The following is a 22226-nucleotide window of genomic DNA, read 5'->3' on the forward strand; positions in this document are numbered from 1 at the left end:
TCACACAATTTATGAATGGGAAGCTTCAGGCATGGCTGGTATGTTAACATTAATTGTAAGGCCGGGGTATGTTGACATTGTTATGGGCGGTCGGTCGCTTAGTCTCTCTGCTATACATTAGCTCGTTCTTGCGCGCTAAACGTAAACGACACCGCTAGCTTGCTGATTGCGTAGTCTTATCTATTTTGTCTATTTTTTTTTTCTATACAGGTTGTCTAACGTTCATGGTGTACAACGTGTAGACCGTACAAGATGAATTTGATCCAGCTAGACGTACATTTTTTCCCCTACATTACCCGGCGTATATCGTGTTGACATAACCCGTCTCTATCGTGGTATGATGTACTTTCAACACACACCCTGCATTCATCAAACCAGATCGCACGCTCTAGCGAGCGCGGGTTAAACGACGAGGCCATGTCAGTTGTCAAGCGCGCTCAATTCAAACTGGGCTGACGGGTACGGTCTGTCTATTTAGGGTAGTGACGCGCTGTTGATGCATGAGTCATCCTATCCGATCACGTGACTTGGATCAACCAATCACCTTCCCTATTTTCCCTCAACCTCCCTCAACCAAAAGGGGGTTGCTGGCGACCCGTTCTATACTACTCTCATTATATGAGAAAGGTCTGGTAAGAACTACCTCAGTAAAACGGTAAACGTGACGGGAGAGATTTCCGAAATTTTAAAAGAACCTGTGGCTATTACAAAGGTTAGTCATCATTGATCAATTGACTGATCATTGAAAGGTGATTGTAAAGTTGTGTCAATAGATAGATACTAAGGTGAATGCATACATTGCTGTGGACTGTCACTGTAGTCTAGGCACGGCATACTTCTATCGTAGCATCACACTGTTATCATAACATCGCATCGCAGCATGGTGTATCACATGCAATCAGATGAGCTAAAAGTTGTTCAATTATTCAAATCTGAAAACTGAAAAACATAGATACAGACGACAGAAGATTGTTCAGTCAATGCAAAGGGAAGTAATCTTGACGAACCTCGCTGTGTTATTATACATCGACAATACTGACAACTGTGTGTCGTTCAGAATGGTTATTGGAACAAACACTTCTTAAACATTTGTTTTGACGTCACCCTAGCAACAGAGTTGCTGGGAGTCATTGTGTGTGCATAAGCTCCACTCAACGATTTATCATCTCTATGCGCAATGCCATTGAATAAGCGTTTAATGCAAGTGGTTAAAACTTGTTAATGAAAGCACTGGTATTTTCAATATATTTTATATTTCAATTTCAACTTAATTCATGGGACTAAAGGGGCTATGAATGGGAACTAACTTTTTTTCGATTTAGTCATTTTCATTATCCTGTACAGGAATGCAGGTTATTATTGCAGGTATATAGATATTCACGCTGCACACATACAGACGTCGCAGGTCTGAATACTATCTATCTACTGTAGGACTTCTATCGCAATAAATCAATTAGATTTATTATGACAAGAAAGGATGCTAGGGTGTACGAGCTGTGAAGGGAGTCTAAGGTGATTGAACCACCTTGTAATGCATTTTGAAGCATCTGAGCCGATGACACGCAAATAAATGCACTTGTCAGCGTATACGTGTTTATTTTATTGTTTTCACATTGTGCCACATATTCAGTTGAATGTATTTATTCATCTTACATAAACGTCGACTGAGCAGGATGAAGTGGCTCCATGTCATGTTTTGGCCACCCAGGCCACCTTCACTCACTGCACTACATCAGTAATGATTCAAAAGCCGACTCACCCTCGTGGCGCAGTAGCTACATATACATGTGTGCCTGTGTCTTTCTAGTTCATTACTGTGATCCAGGTTATCCTGATCATGACACCTCCCCTCCCACACCACACCACAAATCACCCAACAAATAGTTAGAAAAACCCAGCCATTCATGCAGACTCGTGACCTCAACGCTTGAAGCGCCATATGGCTTCATTCCTCACCATTGGGTATCTTGTAGATTTTGGGGACGAGTATGCCAGGTGGCACCGGGTAACTCATAAGTGTCCGTAGACAAAAGTTACGAGACAATTTTAGGGCTGTTATATACTGGCCTGAAAGATAAAATCCACCGAATTTAAGTTAAATAAGGAATACTTGCAGACGGACCTGGTATCCCATTCGACCCCCTAGACTTCTCGGAAGTTTGATTGTTTGTTTGTTGTTTAACGCCGCACTCAGCAATATTCCAGCTATATGACGGCGGTCCTTAAATAATCGAGGCTGGACCAGTGATTGACATCTTGAGCATCGATCCACGTAACCAAGTCAGCGAGCCTGACCACCAGATCCCCTTAGTAGCCTCTTACAAGCATAGTCGCCTTTTGTGGCAAGCATGGGTTGCTTAAGACCAGTTCTAAACCGGATCTTGTACTAATGAACTATTCGTTACCACCTCATTGGTGAAAACCACCAGTACGGATATGGTGTTGACAATCGAAGCTTTACAGGAGTCGTGCGTGTTGTTTGTTTTACGCCTCACCCAGCAATATTTCACTTGTATGACGGCGGCCTGGATGGGGTCTGGATCAGACAATCCAGTGATTGATATGACATGCTATCATCCTAATCTGACCTCTCGACCCACTACGTGGCTTCTTACGAGCAGCATGGGTTTCTTGGGACCAATTCTAGCCCGGATTACACATGGGTGTTATATACGAGGCCACTCTTGGATTCAAACCCACAAGACCCGTGACGATCCGGGTACAGATTACATCTTCAGCAACCCATGCTTGCCGTAAGAGGAGACAAACGGGATCGGGTTGTGAGGCTCGCTGACTTGGTTGATGCATGTCATCGTATCCAAATTGCCTGGCTCGATGCTCATGATGTCAATCACTGCATTGTCTGGTCCCGACTCGATAGACAGAATGCCGTCATACAACTTGACTATGTCTGAGTGCGGCGTTAAACAACAAACAAACAAACAAACCCATGACCTGTGGATCCTAACCATGAGCTGCATCCCTTTATTGCTTTCTACCAAAAGCATGAAAGATGGAAAGCATGAAACTTTGCGTGGTACACACCACCTGCTTTTCCGCAAACTGACGCCTCTGTTTTGTGGTTATGTCACAATATGGCCAAAGATCAACACTTAGTGATATTCACAACACAGATAACATTTCAACAGCAACATACGTTAGTGATAACAATGACATTATAAAGATAAAATAACACGTGTGTGTATATGTAGTGATCACACCGATAAACATATGAAAACAACCCCAGGAATAATGCATCTATTCAATACTCATTACGTTGCAAAATTATCACTTATAATACTATACTTGTCTATATACATAGTACTCACGTGTCAGTTCGGACAGATTACCTTTTGGTACATACAATAAAATTATTTATAAAACATACCGTATTCGACGTAATAATTCAGTGACCCATACTTAAGGGTGCATATAACACATGAGTGCTTATTATACGCGAATAAATAAGTCTTGTGTACATTGATCAATCGGAAGGGGTGCTAATTGTGATTGTTCACTAGCCAATATCTTAGCAAATGTCATCGTGGGCGCTTATTAGAGCGGGGAGCTTATTACGTCGAATACGGTAATTAAGTTTTCTCTGAGCTTCCGAACAATTCATTTCCAGGACAACCGGCATGTTCAACTAACAATGATTATCGCCTCCAGAAACATGATCATGAGGCAACACATTTCAAATAAGCATTGGAGATTTGTGTAAAACAGCCACCACTGTGTTGCAAAATAAACATATATCTTCCTTTCTTTTTTATGAGCAGAATCTCTACACTTGAACACAACAGGGGGGCATGGGTGGCCCAGTCGTCTAAGGCGCCGCGATTCGCTGTGCAGAGTTGCGTCCCTTGGGCACGCCAGAATCCCGGTTCGCCCCGATTATGTTTCTAGGTTTGTCAGCACCATACCCGCTCGTGGGTTTCACCGAAGTGGTAAACGTCTGAGACCTGCATCACTTCGGGCTTTCCTCCCACATTAAGCTGACACGCCGCGGTATAACTGGAATACTGTTAAAAGCGGCGTTAAACCCAACTCACTCACTCACTGAACACAACAGACGAAGTTAATAATTAACATTTCAACAAACTCAGTAAATGCTGTCGTGTAAATGGATTTTCTCGTCAGTAACTTCTTTTTCTGGTTTGTTTTCTGGCACTGTCCCGCCGTGATATTGCTGGAATATTGCTAAAAGCGGCGTAAAACCAAACTCACTCACTCTGGCACTGTCACGTGGCAGAATCACTGCTGCCCGACGTCAGGCAACAGACACTCACTGTTGTACGCAAATAATGTGTGGCAAATAATGTGTGGCATGTGCTACCGATAGGGCAGGACGTTACCCTTTTCGCAATCACCTGGTGTCATCACTGATTTCTTGTAATCCATTTACATAAATTCAATCACTATTTTGCCTTTTACACCCAATGAAAAGTGTTTCGGCTGGTTATAATTATTCCCTGGCGTTGATAGTTTATGTATACAACACATCGACATCGATCTTCGGCAACAAACATTATTACATTCGTACGCTCTGTATATCTTAGTCCCTAATGTAACGCAAAACGAGCGGACTGCGCCTCAGTATTTCTGACTGTCTGTATGTCTATAAATGTATTATGGAATGTGTGTGCGCGTGCGTGGATATGGATATATAAATGAATAGCAATTAATAACATATTACTCAGAGAAAAGCAATATTTCCTAATGAACAGCAACGTTAAGTAGCACATATACGGTAACCGACATCTCATCACAACCTCGTATCAGCTGTAACTATAACTCTTTGTGTAGGATAATACAACAAGGAAGTACAAGAACGACAGGGCTGATGGCGGAGTACACGGCGGTGAAGTTACTCGGAAAGGGAGGGTTTGGTGTCGTGTATCTCATCAAGGACAAGAAGTCTGATGAAGTGGTAAGTTGATTAAGAATGGATCGCAAAATATATGTTTGTCTTGAGTTTAATGTTGAGTACACGATTATTACAAGTACAAGGTGCATCTTTCAACGTTGTAGCTTTATATCGTGGAATGTGCTTCACGGTGCGTAGGTGGTTTGATTGTCCGTCTCTCGCTACACCACGTCATTACCCAAACACCACACAAGGGACACTACACACTGTCACATTCAAACTACCACGCATCACACCCAATACCACACACCAAACATCCCACGCCACACACCAAAGTCCAAATACCACGAACCACACATCACACATCACACACTTCACACCACACAACAAGATCGCATACCACACAATGTACACCTTACCCATCACACCACTCAACACACATCACATACTACACACCAAACATCACACACAACACATCACGAACCACACGTCATACGCCAGATACGGGACACATTGTCTATATATGTTACATCCATGTATGAAGTTTCACCAAACACTACACACCACACATCAACCCCACGACCCTCACACTCTTTACAACACATTACATACCACATACCATATGCAACACATCACACACCATACAATACAAACCGCATACCGTATATTACATACCATGTACCATAGTCAACCCATCACACACCATACAATACACACCACGTACCAGATACGATACATTACAAACCACATGCGATAAACAACATAGCACACAACACACACCAGACCTCACACCATACATGTCACACCTCACAACACACACCACAGACCACATACCACACACCACACACCTCACGACACACACCTCATCCCTCACACCACATACCACACACCTCACAACACACACCTCACACCACACAATACACAACACACAACTTACGACACACGCCTCACACCATACACTACAGACGGTGTCTAGCCGGGAGGGCCACATTTCAGTAATGGCTATTGCCGGTAGAGCCACATTTTCAGCTGAGTGCATTTCACCTATTCTAGCGGGTAATTAATTAATCCGATTACCGATACCTTTATATGAGTGTCCCACATTTAAATTACTAAGCGTGGTGTTCTTTAGAGATACCTTTAAATGAGAGTCCCACATTTAAATTACTGAGTGTGGTGTTCTTTAGAGATCAAAGGCGGTCTTAATTGACATTGAGTTCATCCTGCTATTCATAACATATTTAAGTGACGTCGTGTTCACTCCATATCAGAACCATGGCAAACGCACAAGTTCAAATAAAGTTCAGAGGAGGCGTACATTTGTACTATGATGGCTTTAAGTTTTGGTCTAAGAGCAGTCTGAGTTGCTCCACGCCATTGAGATCATGGGTCACTCCCACGACCCACTATCATCCGAGTTTGAGGTTGATGCCTTTAAGGCTAGACTGATGGAGAGAGCGAGGACAGAAACGACACCTATACCCACTATCTACGGAGAGGAGATATCCAGACTACGCCAACATCACGACATCGTCTCAGATGACCTCCTGAAGCAGATACCAGCCCTGAAGTCTCTCACCACTATCCTCTACCGCCAGAGACACAAGACCTTGCCCCGCCTTCCTGACAGCAGACCCCAGATCCAGCTGGAGGAGAAGTACTCCCAGACTGAGGGAGGCGACCAGTTCCTACACCGTGTTAGTGACGACATCCTCATCTTCACTACAGACAAGAACATTGTATCATGTATCTGGAGGAGGGTGCAGAAAGAAGGTCTGGTGATGGACTATAAGGAAGATGAGGAGGTGAAGAAGCTGGTGAGAAGAGCTGCTGCCCTCCCTCTAGTACCTCGTGACAAAGTGGATGATGTGTGACTTGATGCCATTGCTGACTCACCCACCTCACCTAAAGGGACTGCCTTCATGGACTACGTGACAACCAGTTGGGTTCAAGGATGGGCCTTCATGCCAGAGATTTGGAACCATTTCGAAAACCAAGGCCACCGTACCAACAATCACCTGGAAGGGTGGCAAAACAAGATAAAGAAACTTGCCAAGAAGTGCCACCCGAACATCTACGAGGTAGTGAAGCTATTTCAGCGAGAGCAGTCACTCAAAGAGGTTGCAGTCCTGAGACTCTCTCATCAGTGGTCAGAACCTTCACGAAGAAAGAAGTACAAGGCAATCGATGCACGTATTGCGTCCCTCAAGATCCAGCTCCTGAACCAACACCTGAGTGAGATAGAATATGCTGACCACGTGGGCGACCTCCTTCATCTGCAGTAATGACATTAAATCCATTATGATATTCATATGTTATTCATATTCATCAATGTAAAGTTTTGATGAATATGTTATCCTTGTTGAATAAAAAATGAGAAAACAAGACTTGTTTTGTTATATACGGTAACCTGTTAGAATCACAAAGCATGTTTTGACAGCATAGCCGCGAGAGCCACATTATACAATCACGCAACCATAACCATTGCCGCGAGAGCCACATCAATTTGGGCTATCTATTTTCGAAATGTGGCTTTGCCGGCCTGTAACCCTACAGACTACATACCACATACCACACACCTCACGACACAATACACAACACACAACTTACGACACGCACCTCACACCACATACCACACACCTCACGACACACACCTCACACCACACACCTCAGGACACACACCTCACACCACACAATACACACCACACAACTCACACCACACAATACACAACACACAGCACACAACTTACGACAGACACCTCACACCACATACCTCACACCACATACCACACACCTCACACCTCGAACCACATACCTCACACCACACACCTCACACCTCACACCACATACCTAACGACACACACCTCACACCACATATTACGCACCTCACACCACACACCTCACGACACACATCTCACACCACACACCTCACACCACATACTACACACCACATATCTAACACCATACGTTATGCTCCATGAAGTTATTGAGAGTGTCCAACACTAACCTCAACTGCATCTGGAAAGATGTGCGACAATGTCTTGAGGAGATTTACGAAGATCAAAGCTTCACTGTTGCAGGTGCTCTTTCTTATGAATAGGAAGCGGTGTGATGCAAAGTTACCTCAGGGTCAGTCAGTAATGTTTTCACTATAGATGCATGTGTTGTAGATGACAAGGAATGTTGGAGTGGCGTATTTATCTAACAGCATTTTTATACGGCTGGTGTTTGTCTCGACTACTGCAAAACTAACTGCGTCATAAAAGTATTTTAACCTCACTCGCTTCACATACCACACATGACACATCATACACCACACACCAAACATAACATACCACACCAAACATAGCATACCACACATCAAACATCACATACTACACACCAAACATAACATACTACACCAAACATAACATACCACACACCAAACATAACATACTACACACCAAACATAACATACTACACCAAACATAACATACCACACACCAAACATAACACACTACACACCAAACATAACATACTACACCAAACATCACATACTACACCAAACATCACATACCACACACCAAACATCACATCCCACACGCTAAACATCACATACCACACATCAAACATAACATACCACACACCAAACATAACATACCACACACCGAACATCACATACCACACACCAAACATCACATACCACACACCAAACATCACATACCACACACCAAACATCACATACCACACACCAAACATAACAAACCACACACCAAACATCACATAACCACACACCAAACATAACAAACCACACACCAAACATCACATACCACACACCAAACATCACATACCACACATCAAACATCATATACCACACACCAAACATAACAAACCACACACCAAACTTCACATACCATACACCTAACATCACATACCACACACCAAACATCACATACCACACACCAAACCACACACCAAACATAACATACCAAACATAACATACCACACACAAAACATCATATACCACACACCAAACATCACAAACCACACACCAAACATCACATACCACAAACCAAACTTAGCATATCACACACCAAACATAACATACCACACACCAAAGATCACATACCCCACACACCAAACATAACAAACCACACACCAAACATAACATACCACACACCAAACATCACATACCACACACCAAACATAACATACCACACACCAAACATAACACCAAACATAACATACCACACACCAAACATAACATACCAAACATAACATACCACACACCAAACATAGCAAACCACACACCAAACATAACATACCACACACCAAACATAACATACCACACACCAAACATCACATACCACACACCAAACATCACATACCACACACCAAACATAACAAACCACACACCGAACATCACATACCACACATCAAACATAACATACCACACACCAAACATAACATACCACACACCAAACATCACATACCACACACCAAACATAACAAACCACACACCAAACATCACATACCACACATCAAAGATAACATACCACACAAATCATATACCACGTATCACAAATCACGCATCACACACACCGCCACCAAACTTTATATATCACACACCTAACATCACATACACCAAACATCACATACCACACACCAACCATAACATACGACACCCCAAACATCACACATCACACACCATACACCAAACATAACACACATACACCTCACAACACACACGTACACCAAACATCACACACCAAACACCAAACTCTACACACATACACCACACACTGACACCTCACAACACACTCGTACACCAAACATCACATACCACACACCAACCATAACATAATACACCCCAAACATCACACATAACACACATACACCTCACAACACACACTTACACCAAACATCACACACCAAACACCAAGCATCACACACATACACCAAGCATCACACACATACACCGAACGTCACACCCCAAACATCACACACATTCATCAAGCATCACACACAACACGTCGAACAGCAGATACGGGAGAGACACCATGTATTAGGTTGGTGACTCACCCATGTACCGCGGCATGACAAACTGTTGGGGCACCGATACTTTCATTTCATGGTACAAGGCAACTCCATGCGACATTTAAAGCTAATTCATAAGTATTCAAAAGTCCACCGACTCGTGAAGATCCGTGTGAGAATTGATTTTCAGCAACCCATGCTTGCCGTACCAGCCGACTAACGGGATCGGGTAGTCAGGCTCGGTGACTTGGTTGACACACGTCATCGTATCCAAATTGCGAGGGTCGATGCTCATGATGTCAATCACTGGATTGTCTTGTCCAGATTCGATTATTTACAGACCGATGTCATATAGCTGGAATATTGCTGAGTACGGCATTACACGACAAAGAAAGAAAGAAGCAACACAAAACAAGACAGATGAATATTTATCCATTCGTTTCATCCATTTATCTCCATATCAGTCCAAACTAAAATGACACATCTGTGTTTTTCGTCAGTCAGCCTTGTATTTCATATTAAAACATCTCTACACTTTACCATCAGCTTGCATTGAAGACTGTGGACCTAGACAAGGCCAGCGATGACGAGAAGGCATTTGCCGAGAAAGAGGCTAAGCTAATGAGAGGTCTCGAACACAGTCACGTGGTGCAGTATGTGGACTCGTACTTTAAAGGGACTACACTTTTAATCTTCGCGGAATTCTGCGATGGTGGGGATCTACAGCAGTTTCTCAACGACTCTGTCTCCAGGATACCCGAGGACCTGGTCGTGTGTTGGATGACGCAGGTCCTGTCTGCCCTTGAGGTATGTCGTATACGTAAGTGAGTGAGTGGGTTTAACGCTGCTTTGAAAATTATTTCACTTTCGATCGGCGTGTGTCAGTCTGATGTGGAAGGAAGGGGCGGTCGGGTAGCCTAGTGGTTAAAGCGTTCGCTCGTCTCGCCGAAGACCCGGGTTCGATTCCCGACATGGGTACAATGTGAAGCCCATTTCTGGTGTCCCCCGCCGTGATATTGCTGAAATTTTGCAAAAAGCGGCGTAAAACCATACTCACACACCCAAGTGATGCAGGTCTTAGATATTTAACGATTTATTAAAATCCGCGCGGTGTTGTGCTGACAAACCCAGAAACATAATCAGGACGAACCAGGATGCAAATCACGATCTTACGTTTCTGGCACTCCTACGGGAGGCATTTCTGTACATCCATTTACAGTGCCTTAGGCGACTTGACCATCCGGGCCCCACGTCGATTAAGAGTAATTTGGAAATACAAATTTCATTCAACACAACGTATTTCTGGAAGACAAGTGACAATAATGCATCATTAAACATGCTCGGTTGCTTTCACTTTTGATATTGAGAATGACGTGGATACTCGAAGGCTTAAACAACTGGGTACATTTAAGAGTTGACTTTCACTTTGTGTGAGTTCATTGGATTATGAACCTTCATAGAGTGAGATCAAAACTGAATGAACGTCGGAGCTTGCGGATGTTCATATTATTACAATGTTTGGTCCTCACACTATTTTTACCTCAAAGGACGTATACCTTGATCCATACACATTTATGTTAAGTAAGTGTGACTTCATGCTTGCACGGACAGCCATACAACATATATATAGCGTAATAAAATAGTTCCTCAAAACGAGAGGTGCCATGAGCTTATTTATGTATGCTCAACATGCTCAACGGGAACATTTTCTAGTTTCTGAACAACACATGTACTCAAATAATATCCTCATTATATGAGAAAGGTCTTTAATAACAACCGCAGTAAGTCAGTCACAATGACAGCGCGTCATAATACATTCACATCAAGTACAAGACGTCAAAATGGCCGACACGATAAACATTGGAAATACTACCCGCTTCTTAACCAATTGGAAGCTCGTATTTTAATGTAAGGTAAAAACATGTTGTTCCTCCTTGGCGTATATTACTTCCACAGTAAAATCAATACTATTTAATACAATACTATATAATAAAATCGGGCTAAATTCTAAATGTATGATGCTACACTGTGATTGCAGGTAATGTTTTACAAATACATATAAACACCAGTTTGTGAAATATTCCTGCCATGAAAACGTTGTCTTTATATACTCTTTTCGACATGAACATTTTATTTTTGCTTAACCTGCAATGTGTCTTTCGTTTTGTACAAATCTATATGTATATGTACTTGAATAGCGTAGTTTGATAAATACCGTTGTGTCAATTGTGTTATCGCAGTTGATATTGTTTTTTACTTGGGTAAACAACATGCAGCGATGCATCCTAATCAGTATGGCCTCGGAGTTACCGATGATAACAAAGTGACGTGCAGTAATTGTCCTACGTTTTCCACACCTTGACATACCCTTTTCACTCTCTGTTTGGTCTTTGTTTGTTTATTGTTCAACGCCGCATTAAGCAATAATCCATCTGTATGACGGCGGTCTGTAAATTATCGAGTCGGGACCAGACAATCCAGAGATTGATATTATGAGCATCTATCCACGTAATTGGGTCAGCGAGCCTGACCACCCGATCCCGTTAGTCGCCTCTTACGACAAGCATACCACGTAATTGGGATAAGATGACATGCATCAACCAAGTCAGCGAGCCTGCCCACCCGATCCCGTTAGTCGCCTTTTACGGCAAGCATGGGTTGCTGAAGACCTTTTCTACCCCGAATCTTCATGGGTCAACTCTGTTCGGTCACGTATGCCAACAAACAATTTTATAACTGAAGACCTAGCTACCTGAATGATGCTATGTTTTTCGTATGCAAGATTTTCCTTATTTTGCAGTATGCGGTATCATAAAGTGCGTTCAAATAACTAAACGACCAAGAATGAAAAATAATCACATAGAATTGTTTCAATATGCACAATTCTGCACAGAGTTAAACTGAATCCTAAAGAATTTCATACCAGGTCAAACAGGAAAAGGTAAACTGTGTGTAATCATTATACCAGGGTCATGTGGTGACGTAGGAACTAGGCTTTAGATGTGAAGGCATGCCCTGCACATAGCATTCTGATATCGTTGGTCGGTTAAATTGTATATTGTAAGGGGCGGTCGGGTAGCCTTGTGGTTAAAGCATTCGTTCGTTCGTTACGCCGAAGACCAGGGTTCAATCCCCGACATGGGTGCAATGTGTGAAGCCCATTTCTGGTGTCCCCCGCCGTGATATTGCTGGAAAGTTATACATCTATGTACACATTCCTGACATACACTGATAAGTGGATTATTATCTACAAGAGATCTACAAGTTCATCTTTCGGTCACACACTGTTTATACAAACGAAATTAAAGCTTGCTACTCCTGGTGTCAACAAGCGTAAATAAAGCGACAAAAAACGTTCCATATCCAATAGAAATCTCTGCATGGAGTCAAAAGTACGATCCCGACAATTTCATAAACATGTGTTAATGAATCACTTTCAAATAGTGTTGATACCAGGTGTTCGCGAAAAGGTGAGCGTAATCTGACTCACCGGTGGCAACCGTCATAAATACATGCAAAGACAAGTCAATTGTTCACCTGAAAGAAACACGGGAACATATGGTACAAGTGAAAATAGGGAATTGCATGGGACATCCTTTTTATCACTGATGTCTTCCATGACATCTAAATACTATGATTTCTGAGTATTTCACTAGTGTGAAATTCCATACTGTAAAATAGTAATTTTTTCATTCCATTTTGGGTTGATATTTTTGCATTGTCAAAAACAAAAAGAAGGAATATGTATTATCCCCCTTAGAAATTATATTTGGTATTCCATTGCATGCATTGCGATCATCCTATCCCAAACCAGTTAATTATATTGTCTCGTCATAAGATGAATTGATCATGAACAGAAATATATAGAGGATATTTCATGTGTCCAGTGAAATATCATGTTTCTCTCACCGAGACGGTTGTTCGAAGCGAAAGAATACACGCAATTCAAGTAACAAAATGGCGCTTTGCGAAACGTAAAGTATCGACTGACAAATCAGAAGAGAAATTCACAGTTTAATACAAATCATTTTCAACAAAATAACAAACGGTAAGAATCGGTATTAACTACATAAATGACCATCTGTCATTATATGACTTGTCAACGTTGAACTGACGTAAATCAACAGTTTGTGTACGAGCTGTCTCGTGTAGGCCAACATAGTTCCGTCAACGTGTTATGTTCACTGCAGTGAAATATCAGGTGTTATGTTCACTGCAGTGAAATATCAAGTGTTATGTTCACTGCATTGAAAATATCACTTTTCTCAACTTCAGAAAACTCAGTCTTTCACACTGAAGTATATAATAAATTATTCTGTTATCTTTGATTGCCCAAGAGTACAGTTTTACCATAATCAACACTACTACTACTACTACAACTACTACTACTACTACTAATAATAATAGGAAGACAAAACCCTTTCCATATCCAATAGAAATCTCTGCATAAAGCAGAGTCGATTGTACGATTCCGACTGTATCATGAGCATGTGTTTCTGAATCACTGTCAAATAGTGATGATACCAGGAGTTCGCGAAAAGGTGAGCGTATCCTTCCCCACCGGTGGCACCCGTCACAAACACATGCAAAGGCAAGTCAATTTTTCCCCTGAAAAAAACCATGACTTGTAAAACTTGTTATGGAACAGTATGTACTACTGTGAAAATACAATATGTACAAGCTCCCATCACACAATGGACTGCTGTGAATGTCTCGCGTTTGTCGCCAAATTCGAATTATGTCGACAAGACAAAGATGATTGAATCTACAAATTTATATTTTACGAACGCATCATGCAGATTGTTGTGTCAATTTGACAGAATGAAATGAGAAGGTCAACTGTTAAGTAGCTTTTTCAAGTGAGTGAGTGAGTGAGTGGTTTTACGCCGCTTTTAGCAATATTCCAGCAATATCACGGCGGGGGACACCAGAAATGGGCTTCACACATTGTACCCATGTCGGGAATCGAACCCGGGTCTTCGGCGTGACGAGCGAACGCTTTAACCACTAGGCTACCCGACCGCCCCAGCTTTCTCAAGCCAAACAGTTTCTTCATATATCAACTGCTTTATAGCCTGACAGTCTTTACTCTCGCATAAACTTGATTCATTGATAAAATGAAAGCCTACCAAAACAAGTGGTTTAAATATACGATTTCATTTTGTACACTCACTGGTCATTTAAACAACTATTCAACTATAAGAAAATGCGGAAGATTTCCCACTCGTGACTGAAAAGTTTGTTTACCGTAGCCATTTGCTTCCATCATCCATTTATGTGCACACAAAATGTGACGTCACTTTGATTCTTGGATTACGTAGTAGGTTAGTGTATCAATGTTTTGGTTCAACGCTAATTCTTTAAAGAGACATATAATGAAAGTACCATTGAGCTTTCGAACGTCCAGTCATCATGAGGCACGTATGATGTAACTCAAAGTGGTCTTTTGTATGAAACTCCTCACATGGATCTCCGACCCGTGAAGATCCGGGGGTAATAGGTCTTCAGCAACTCATGCTTGCCGTAAAAGGCGACTATGTTTGACGTAAGAGGCGACAAACGGGATCGGTTGGTCAGATTTGGTTCATGCATGTCATCGTATCCCAATTGCGTGGATCGATGCTCATGGTGTCAATCACTGGATAGTCTGGTCCAGACTAGTTTATTTACACACTGCCGTCATATAGCTGGACTATTGCTGAGTGTGGTGTTAAACAATAAACAAACAAACACATGGATCTCCGGACGCAGCCATCTGGCCGATACCATTCATCATGGCTTTCAGGAAGGGGGTGTTCATTATGCCCTCAAATTTCTCCCAATTTTCGTGGGAGATGACGTGGTAATGGTAGTTTGTGGTAATGGGATGCTGTACTCTCATTATGCCTTCAAATTTCTCCCAATTTCCGATCAGAGATGACGTGGTACTGGTAGTCTGTGGTAATGGGATGGTGTACTCTCATTATGCCCTCAAATTTCTCCCAATTTTCGTGGGAGATGACATGAATGGTAGTCTGTGGTAATTGGATGCTATACTCTATCTTAAGTATGGACTACTACTACTACTACTACTACTACTACAAATATTACTATTTTAGAAAACTGTTCCAAACACCATTACTTCACTAATTAAATTCTCTTATGGATACAGTGGATGTTCTGCCTTGGTCGAACAATACTTCTCCCGAAGAAATGTGATATGACTGTCCATAAAAAACTTCCGCCCTTCCGTCTCAATACACAGTACAAATTATTTACAGGGTGTCTTCCAAATCGCGTGTCATACTACGCTTCCAATGACATTATTTACATAGAGCAGAAATGAGCCAGAGAGGGATGTTTGGGCTGTAAGCATCAGTTGCTAGTTCAGAAAATGTTCTTTGAAGAGGCTAAAACTTACCACAGTATACGTAACCTCTCAATGTGTTGGACAGACTACAGAAAAGTTTATGGTTCTGTATCTCACGAGTGGATTCTGAAGTCACTGGAAAGCATTGACCTCCCCGAGCTACTACTTGTTTTACTCAAGTATTTAATGAATAGCTGGTCAACTCAACTTGAGACGTATTCGCAAGGGCAGGTGGTGACTTCGGAACCCATTGCTATTACAAGAGGAATAAAATTGCTTCACGGCGATTGTTTTAGTCCTTCGCTTTACTGTTTGTCACTAAATCGTTTAAGCTTCTCGCTTATAAAAGAGGAAGGTTAATTATCATCTTGGATACCCTCAACACAGATCCCCAACACCTCTTGCTCACCTCCTTTACATGGATGACCTTGAACTTTGGCAAAGGAGAATCCACACTGAAAAATAGAAGATTCTCCTTGTCGAGTACTTTTCTGATGATATTGGCATCTCCTTTGGGTTCGACAAATGCAACATTCTTCGTCTGAAATGTGGAAAGGTACAATAGAGAGGATTGGCTAGTTTACTTGGGAGTGGAGTTATTTACCATTTCGTGGAAAGTCGGGCCTATACGTACTTGAATGCCAATGCCAATAACAAAGACAAACTTCGGGCAGAGTACAAGTGTAGACTTAAGAAAATCTGGAATTCAGAGCTGAAGGCTCACAATAACGTCCAAGCCACAAATACTTATGCTGTACCCGTCCTTTCGTATTCTTTTGGTGTTGTTGATTGAACGAAACAGGAAATTCGGTGTACTGACTAACGCATACGCAGAATCATGTCAGACAATAGACCCCCCCATCCTCGCTCTTCCGTCAATCGCTTTTATTTATGAATCATATTTAGAGGGCGTGGTTTGATAAACCTGGAGCCTCTTCATGATAGAATTGAATTGTGCTCTTTTGCACACATTTATTTGTCTGATGATCCTCTTGTGAAGCATGCCATGACTCATGATGAAAAAGGTATTCCACAGTTTCCTCAAACGAACCAGGGACATGGGACATAATTTCAATGTCAGTGTAGATTTTTGTGATGGCTATTTACTGCTGGGCGGTACAGAAATGAGGGTCAACCAAGTGTCATATCTATTCGGCCCAAACCCATCTCAACGACCTTTGTATCAAGTTTATGTGCAGTGTGTTGAGAGGAACAGTAACCCGTCAGAGTCCATCGCTTGGATGAAGTCGGCTGGCCTGAAAAATAAAACAGGAGGCTTTCTGTTTGCTGCTCAGGACCAGTCACTTCCCACTCGAAACCGACAATGTGTGATTTTGCATCAAAATGTAGATATGAAATGAAAATTATGCAAAGACATTCCATATTTATTATTGTTATTATTCAGTAATGTCACGTTGCATATATATGATATCTAAATATTTCCCTCAAGGGTGTTTCCGGACTGTCAAGGGTATCACTGTATATAACCTGGCATAATTACTTTAAAGTATTATTATTTAATAGCAATACATCATCATGCAGTATTGATTGACATTACAAGAGATGTTTGACAGGAATTGTCTGCTTAAAGTAACCGAACATAATTCACCCTCTGCAAATTAAATATTGCCATGTAAGAAGTGAAAGGCAACACATCCAACCTGTATAGCGTGGGTGTAAATCATGAACAGGTACGTGAAGACAATTGGACACAAACTTATGAAGACTATCTGTTTTAGTATTTGCATGCCAGAAATATTCTACATCGGGATCTGAAGCCTCAGAATATTTTCCTGACAAGACAGGCTCATGCTAAACTCGGGGATCTTGGCATCGCTCGGTAAGACCCAACGTGTCCATTGTACTGTGTTCATTGTTCCTCTGAGAATAACTGATAAAGAGTGTACATATTTTTAAAATTATTTAAGTCAATAAAATGATAAACGAAGTAGGCTAAAAGGATACAAATTTGAATTGAAGCAGTTTCGTGGTAGGAGGTCAACAGGTCAGCAAGTATTCTATTCGATAAAACATGTTGTATGGTTGCTATATATATAACGGCAACGCCGACACAGATTCCATTGGGCGTAAAAGGCAAAATAGTTGTGATTATCATATGAATGGATCACTGAAAATCAGTGATGACACCAGGTGTTCTCGCAAATGATTAGGGTGTCCTGGTCTGCAAACAACTTTCATGTTTTCATAGTTCAATAAATAAGAGCCCAATTCATCATATGTTTACTTCAATGTCTGAAGTGCTGTTTTGATAAATTTTCTTCAGCATATTCCTACTATGATTTATGTGTGTTTCTTTCTAAAAACCTCTTTGATGATATCAACTTGGTTACGATAAAGTTTCAGTGTGTGTGCCTCGACCATTTAGAAATAAATATTTTATTCGATTCCGTGCTTATGAACTGCCCCCTCACAGGCATGCGTTGATTCCAGGGTGTTGGCTCAGCCAGCGGACATGGCCTCCACTTTGATAGGAACTCCATGTTACATGAGCCCCGAGATCTTGCTGCAGGAAGGCTATAATCAAAAGGTGATTGTACATGTCATACTCTTCACCACATTGCTTGTTTGTTATTTAACGCCGCGCTCAGCAATCTTCTAGCTATTTGACGGCAGTCTGGACCAGACATTACAGTGATAAGCATCATGAGCATCGACCAACGCAAATGGGATACGATGGTCCCATTAATTGTCTCTTACGAGAAGCATGGGTTGCTGAAGATCTGGATCTAACACGTGGGGGTGAGGTAATTTGTCACTGCCTTGAATCGTATTGAGGTTATATCATGGCTTGTCAGCTTAGATGATAGGCGGACAATGACTCAGATTTTACATGTTTAGCACTTTGATGAACTGACCGACCACAAAACATAACCAGCAAATCCTAGCCTGGTCAAAAGAAGCATCTTTGCATAGTGGATTGCCTTCTAAAGATCACAGGGCCATCTGTATCAATAATAAATTTGCCTGTACCAGCTTACCTTTCCGCGACTCAAGTATGTACAGGAATATTGAAATCATTGACTCATTCAGTACTGTCACGGTGCCATGTATTTGGAGAATACCTTACGAGCTGCGACGAATTAGGGTTACCTTGGCGAAGAACCTTAAACAGAAATTCGCAAAGGATATATTCTATAGTAGTCTGTGATTTCGAGCTGATGAAAACAGAATTCCTGACAATAGTAAGGCGACTTATATCCGTGTTTCCACGATGTTGTTTCAGGCCGACATATGGAGCTTGGGCTGTGTTCTGTTTGAAATCACGTCCGGGAGGAGAGCGATTGATGAGGTATCTCCTCATCTCCTCGTCTTCAAGGTGTTGACAGTTGGCGTGAGTTCATTTGTTAACATTACTTGCATGGATATACTATGCTAATAACAATGAATGGTTCAATTTGGAGAACACTTGAAAGGAAGCAGGTGTTGTTTTAATCCAAAGTAATCAAGTATTATGAGAATTCGTGGTATGTTGTATTCCTCGTCACTGGCTTGTTCCCAATGCAGATTCCCAATAAACATATCTGGGATTTTTGTTTGATTATGTTACGCACATTTTATTATGGTAAAATAAAAAGAACGTTGCTCAGGTCGAGGATAAACTGTGCGTTGTTTAATGCATATGAAAATAAAATAATAAAGTTAGCCATGAATAATATAACCAGGGAGTCTTTTTATATATTTGAATTAGAGATAATGTCTGAGGTCGGTATCGTTTATCGTACGATTCGGGGATCGGTTTTGTATTTTTTGTAAAAAGATATATAGCCATTATCTTAATGGTGGCAATATGGTAATATAATTGTCTGTAACACTGAACCAAATTGTTCAATCTTGCAGATTCCTCCCATCGACAAGTTGTACAGCAAGAATCTGAGAATTGCGGGTTCAAAAATGGTTGACAAAAGTCAGGAGAAGAGGCCAAGTACATCCGAGCTCCTTAGCTCCAGTCCTTTCAGCGACTTCATCAAAAAACCCAAAGAAGTATCTCTATAAATAATTATAAACATGTGTTGTTGTTAAATATTATTTTACAACAAGGAAATAGCATGTGACTAAGGCACACAACAAACCGATACATTGATGAGAATTTGCAAACTCACTTCCAAGCCAGACACAAAACTGTTATCTCAGAGTTGAAAATAAATGTAAAACAGAACTACGACATTCCAGTTATAGTTAATAGACCGTTGTGGTGGCTTATATTAGACCTTTGTGGTGGCTAATGTTAGACCATAGCGGTATATATTTGACAAAGCAACATTTATCACTTTCAGCCCCTCTCTATCATGAAGGAAACGGTTTTCGTGACCAAATGGGGGACAGACCAGTCAGTGTCAAATATACAAAAGTTGATTGAAGGTTTATTCCTGGTTATTTCTCCATTGGGGAAAATTATCATATCCAAAGATTCCTTGGCGCATTACCGGAAGCGGAAACAGAAAGGAAGCCATGTTCAACCCTGTGCAGTAGACGCGGTTGCTTCTTCGGCGGTAAATATTTTTCGATTAAACTTTTGAAGTACGTATGGAAAATGAATAATGAAAGTTTACGAATATTTTTGTAAGTATAGTGACGTCATTGGCAACTCCTTGTAGTCGTGTTGGGTGTGTTGTATTTTCAGGTATCACCACCACCTCCGGTGGCTGTCAATCAAGACAAATGGGACAATTACCACGTGAAGATGCCGTGCTCTCCACGCAATGAATATTTTGACGACGACAAGGTGAATACATTGTGTAGGAGTAGATCTAGGTACATGTAACTTCCTAAATATTATGCATTTTGGTGATCAAATATGGAAAGGTACATTGGGATAATACGGATTACCTTTAATTAACGTGTCTTCCTAATTTCGCTAGTGTTGTCTTACCATAATATGTAGGTTACTTTACCTCTGATCTGCCTTCATAATCACAATGTCCCAATAGAGGTGGAGTTGCACTGTTGATTAGAAATGTGTTTAAACAGGAGTGAAATGTATAAATTTATCCTTCAGTGATAGCATCTATGTTCTCTTTTCGGATTTGAAAAAGAAATATTGCAGGGGCTTGTATGTGTCCACCCTTTATTATCTTCAGTCTGACACGCGTGATATTAAGGATTTTGACTATGTCGAGTCGTGTCTTCTTAAACTACTGACGCTGTTCTGTGATGGTGACATTATACTAGCAGGCGATTTCAATGCTAGAATCATTAACGGATTATATACTTTATGATGATGATGATGATAGTGACGTTTACATTCAGAATCTGAATGATATGCACTATATATAAAATATATTTAACCAAATCCAGGGGTAGATTTTATTGTTTATTCGTAGACTTCAATAAAGATATTGATTCTATCAATATAGATCTTTTATGGTATGTGTTAGTTCAACAAGATATTAAAGGCAAAGTGCTGAATATAATTCGTGATATGTATTCTTAGACAACAGCAGCTGTTAAAACATCAACTGTTAGCCTTTCCGAATATTTTGATTGTTTAAGCGGTGTTCGTCAAAACTGTATTCTTAGCCCACTTCTATTTAGTATTTGGGTTTATAAACCAACTTGAAGATGAATTACAGCAGCGTGGCGGGAGAGGTATTTTTGTGGTGCAGGCTTTTTAGATTAGCTTTTATTACTTCATGCAAATGATTTGTGTCTGTTTTCTGACAGTGTTATTGGTTTGCAAAAGAAAATACACATATTATGAAAATTTTGTACAATGATATTGCACTGAAAACCTCAACCTACTATAGTTACCTTAGTATCATATTTTTAAACAGGCTGCCATGGTTAAAATCAGTACTAACAATTATTAATAAAGGTAGTAAAGCACTTTTTCCTATAAAACAGTTGCAGGCGAAAATAAAAAATCTTGCTCTCACCGTTCTCTTTAAAATGTTTGATTCTCAAATAAAACTTATTCTGTTGTTCCCATACGAGTCATTTGAACAGTTTCATATCAAATGTTTTAAATATGTTCTA

General features: G+C 41.0%; 1 protein-coding gene across 2 annotated transcripts in view; it reads left to right on the top strand.

Annotated features, from left to right (window-relative positions):
* The first annotated feature begins 4775 nt into the window (after window positions 1–4775).
* LOC124133099 (poly(ADP-ribose) glycohydrolase-like) overlaps window positions 4776–22226 on the top strand; it is a 38506-nt gene continuing 21055 nt past the window's right edge. Inside the window, exons 1-8 of one of the 2 annotated variants that reach the window (XM_046497346.2) lie at window positions 4776–4930; window positions 10430–10690; window positions 17972–18072; window positions 18684–18780; window positions 19477–19584; window positions 20091–20234; window positions 20528–20743; window positions 20875–20976. In XM_046497346.2, coding sequence (XP_046353302.2) covers window positions 4844–4930; window positions 10430–10690; window positions 17972–18072; window positions 18684–18780; window positions 19477–19584; window positions 20091–20234; window positions 20528–20743; window positions 20875–20976 — 1116 coding nt within the window. In that variant the 5' untranslated portion in view covers window positions 4776–4843. The remainder of the gene's footprint in view (window positions 4931–10429; window positions 10691–17971; window positions 18073–18683; window positions 18781–19476; window positions 19585–20090; window positions 20235–20527; window positions 20744–20874; window positions 20977–22226) is intronic. The other variant, XM_046497347.2, reaches the window with a different exon arrangement.

The sequence above is a fragment of the Haliotis rufescens genome, unplaced genomic scaffold (assembly GCF_023055435.1).
Source record: "Haliotis rufescens isolate VD_foot unplaced genomic scaffold, xgHalRufe1.0.p SCAF_23, whole genome shotgun sequence".
In the NCBI taxonomy this organism is placed as follows: domain Eukaryota; kingdom Metazoa; phylum Mollusca; class Gastropoda; order Lepetellida; family Haliotidae; genus Haliotis; species Haliotis rufescens.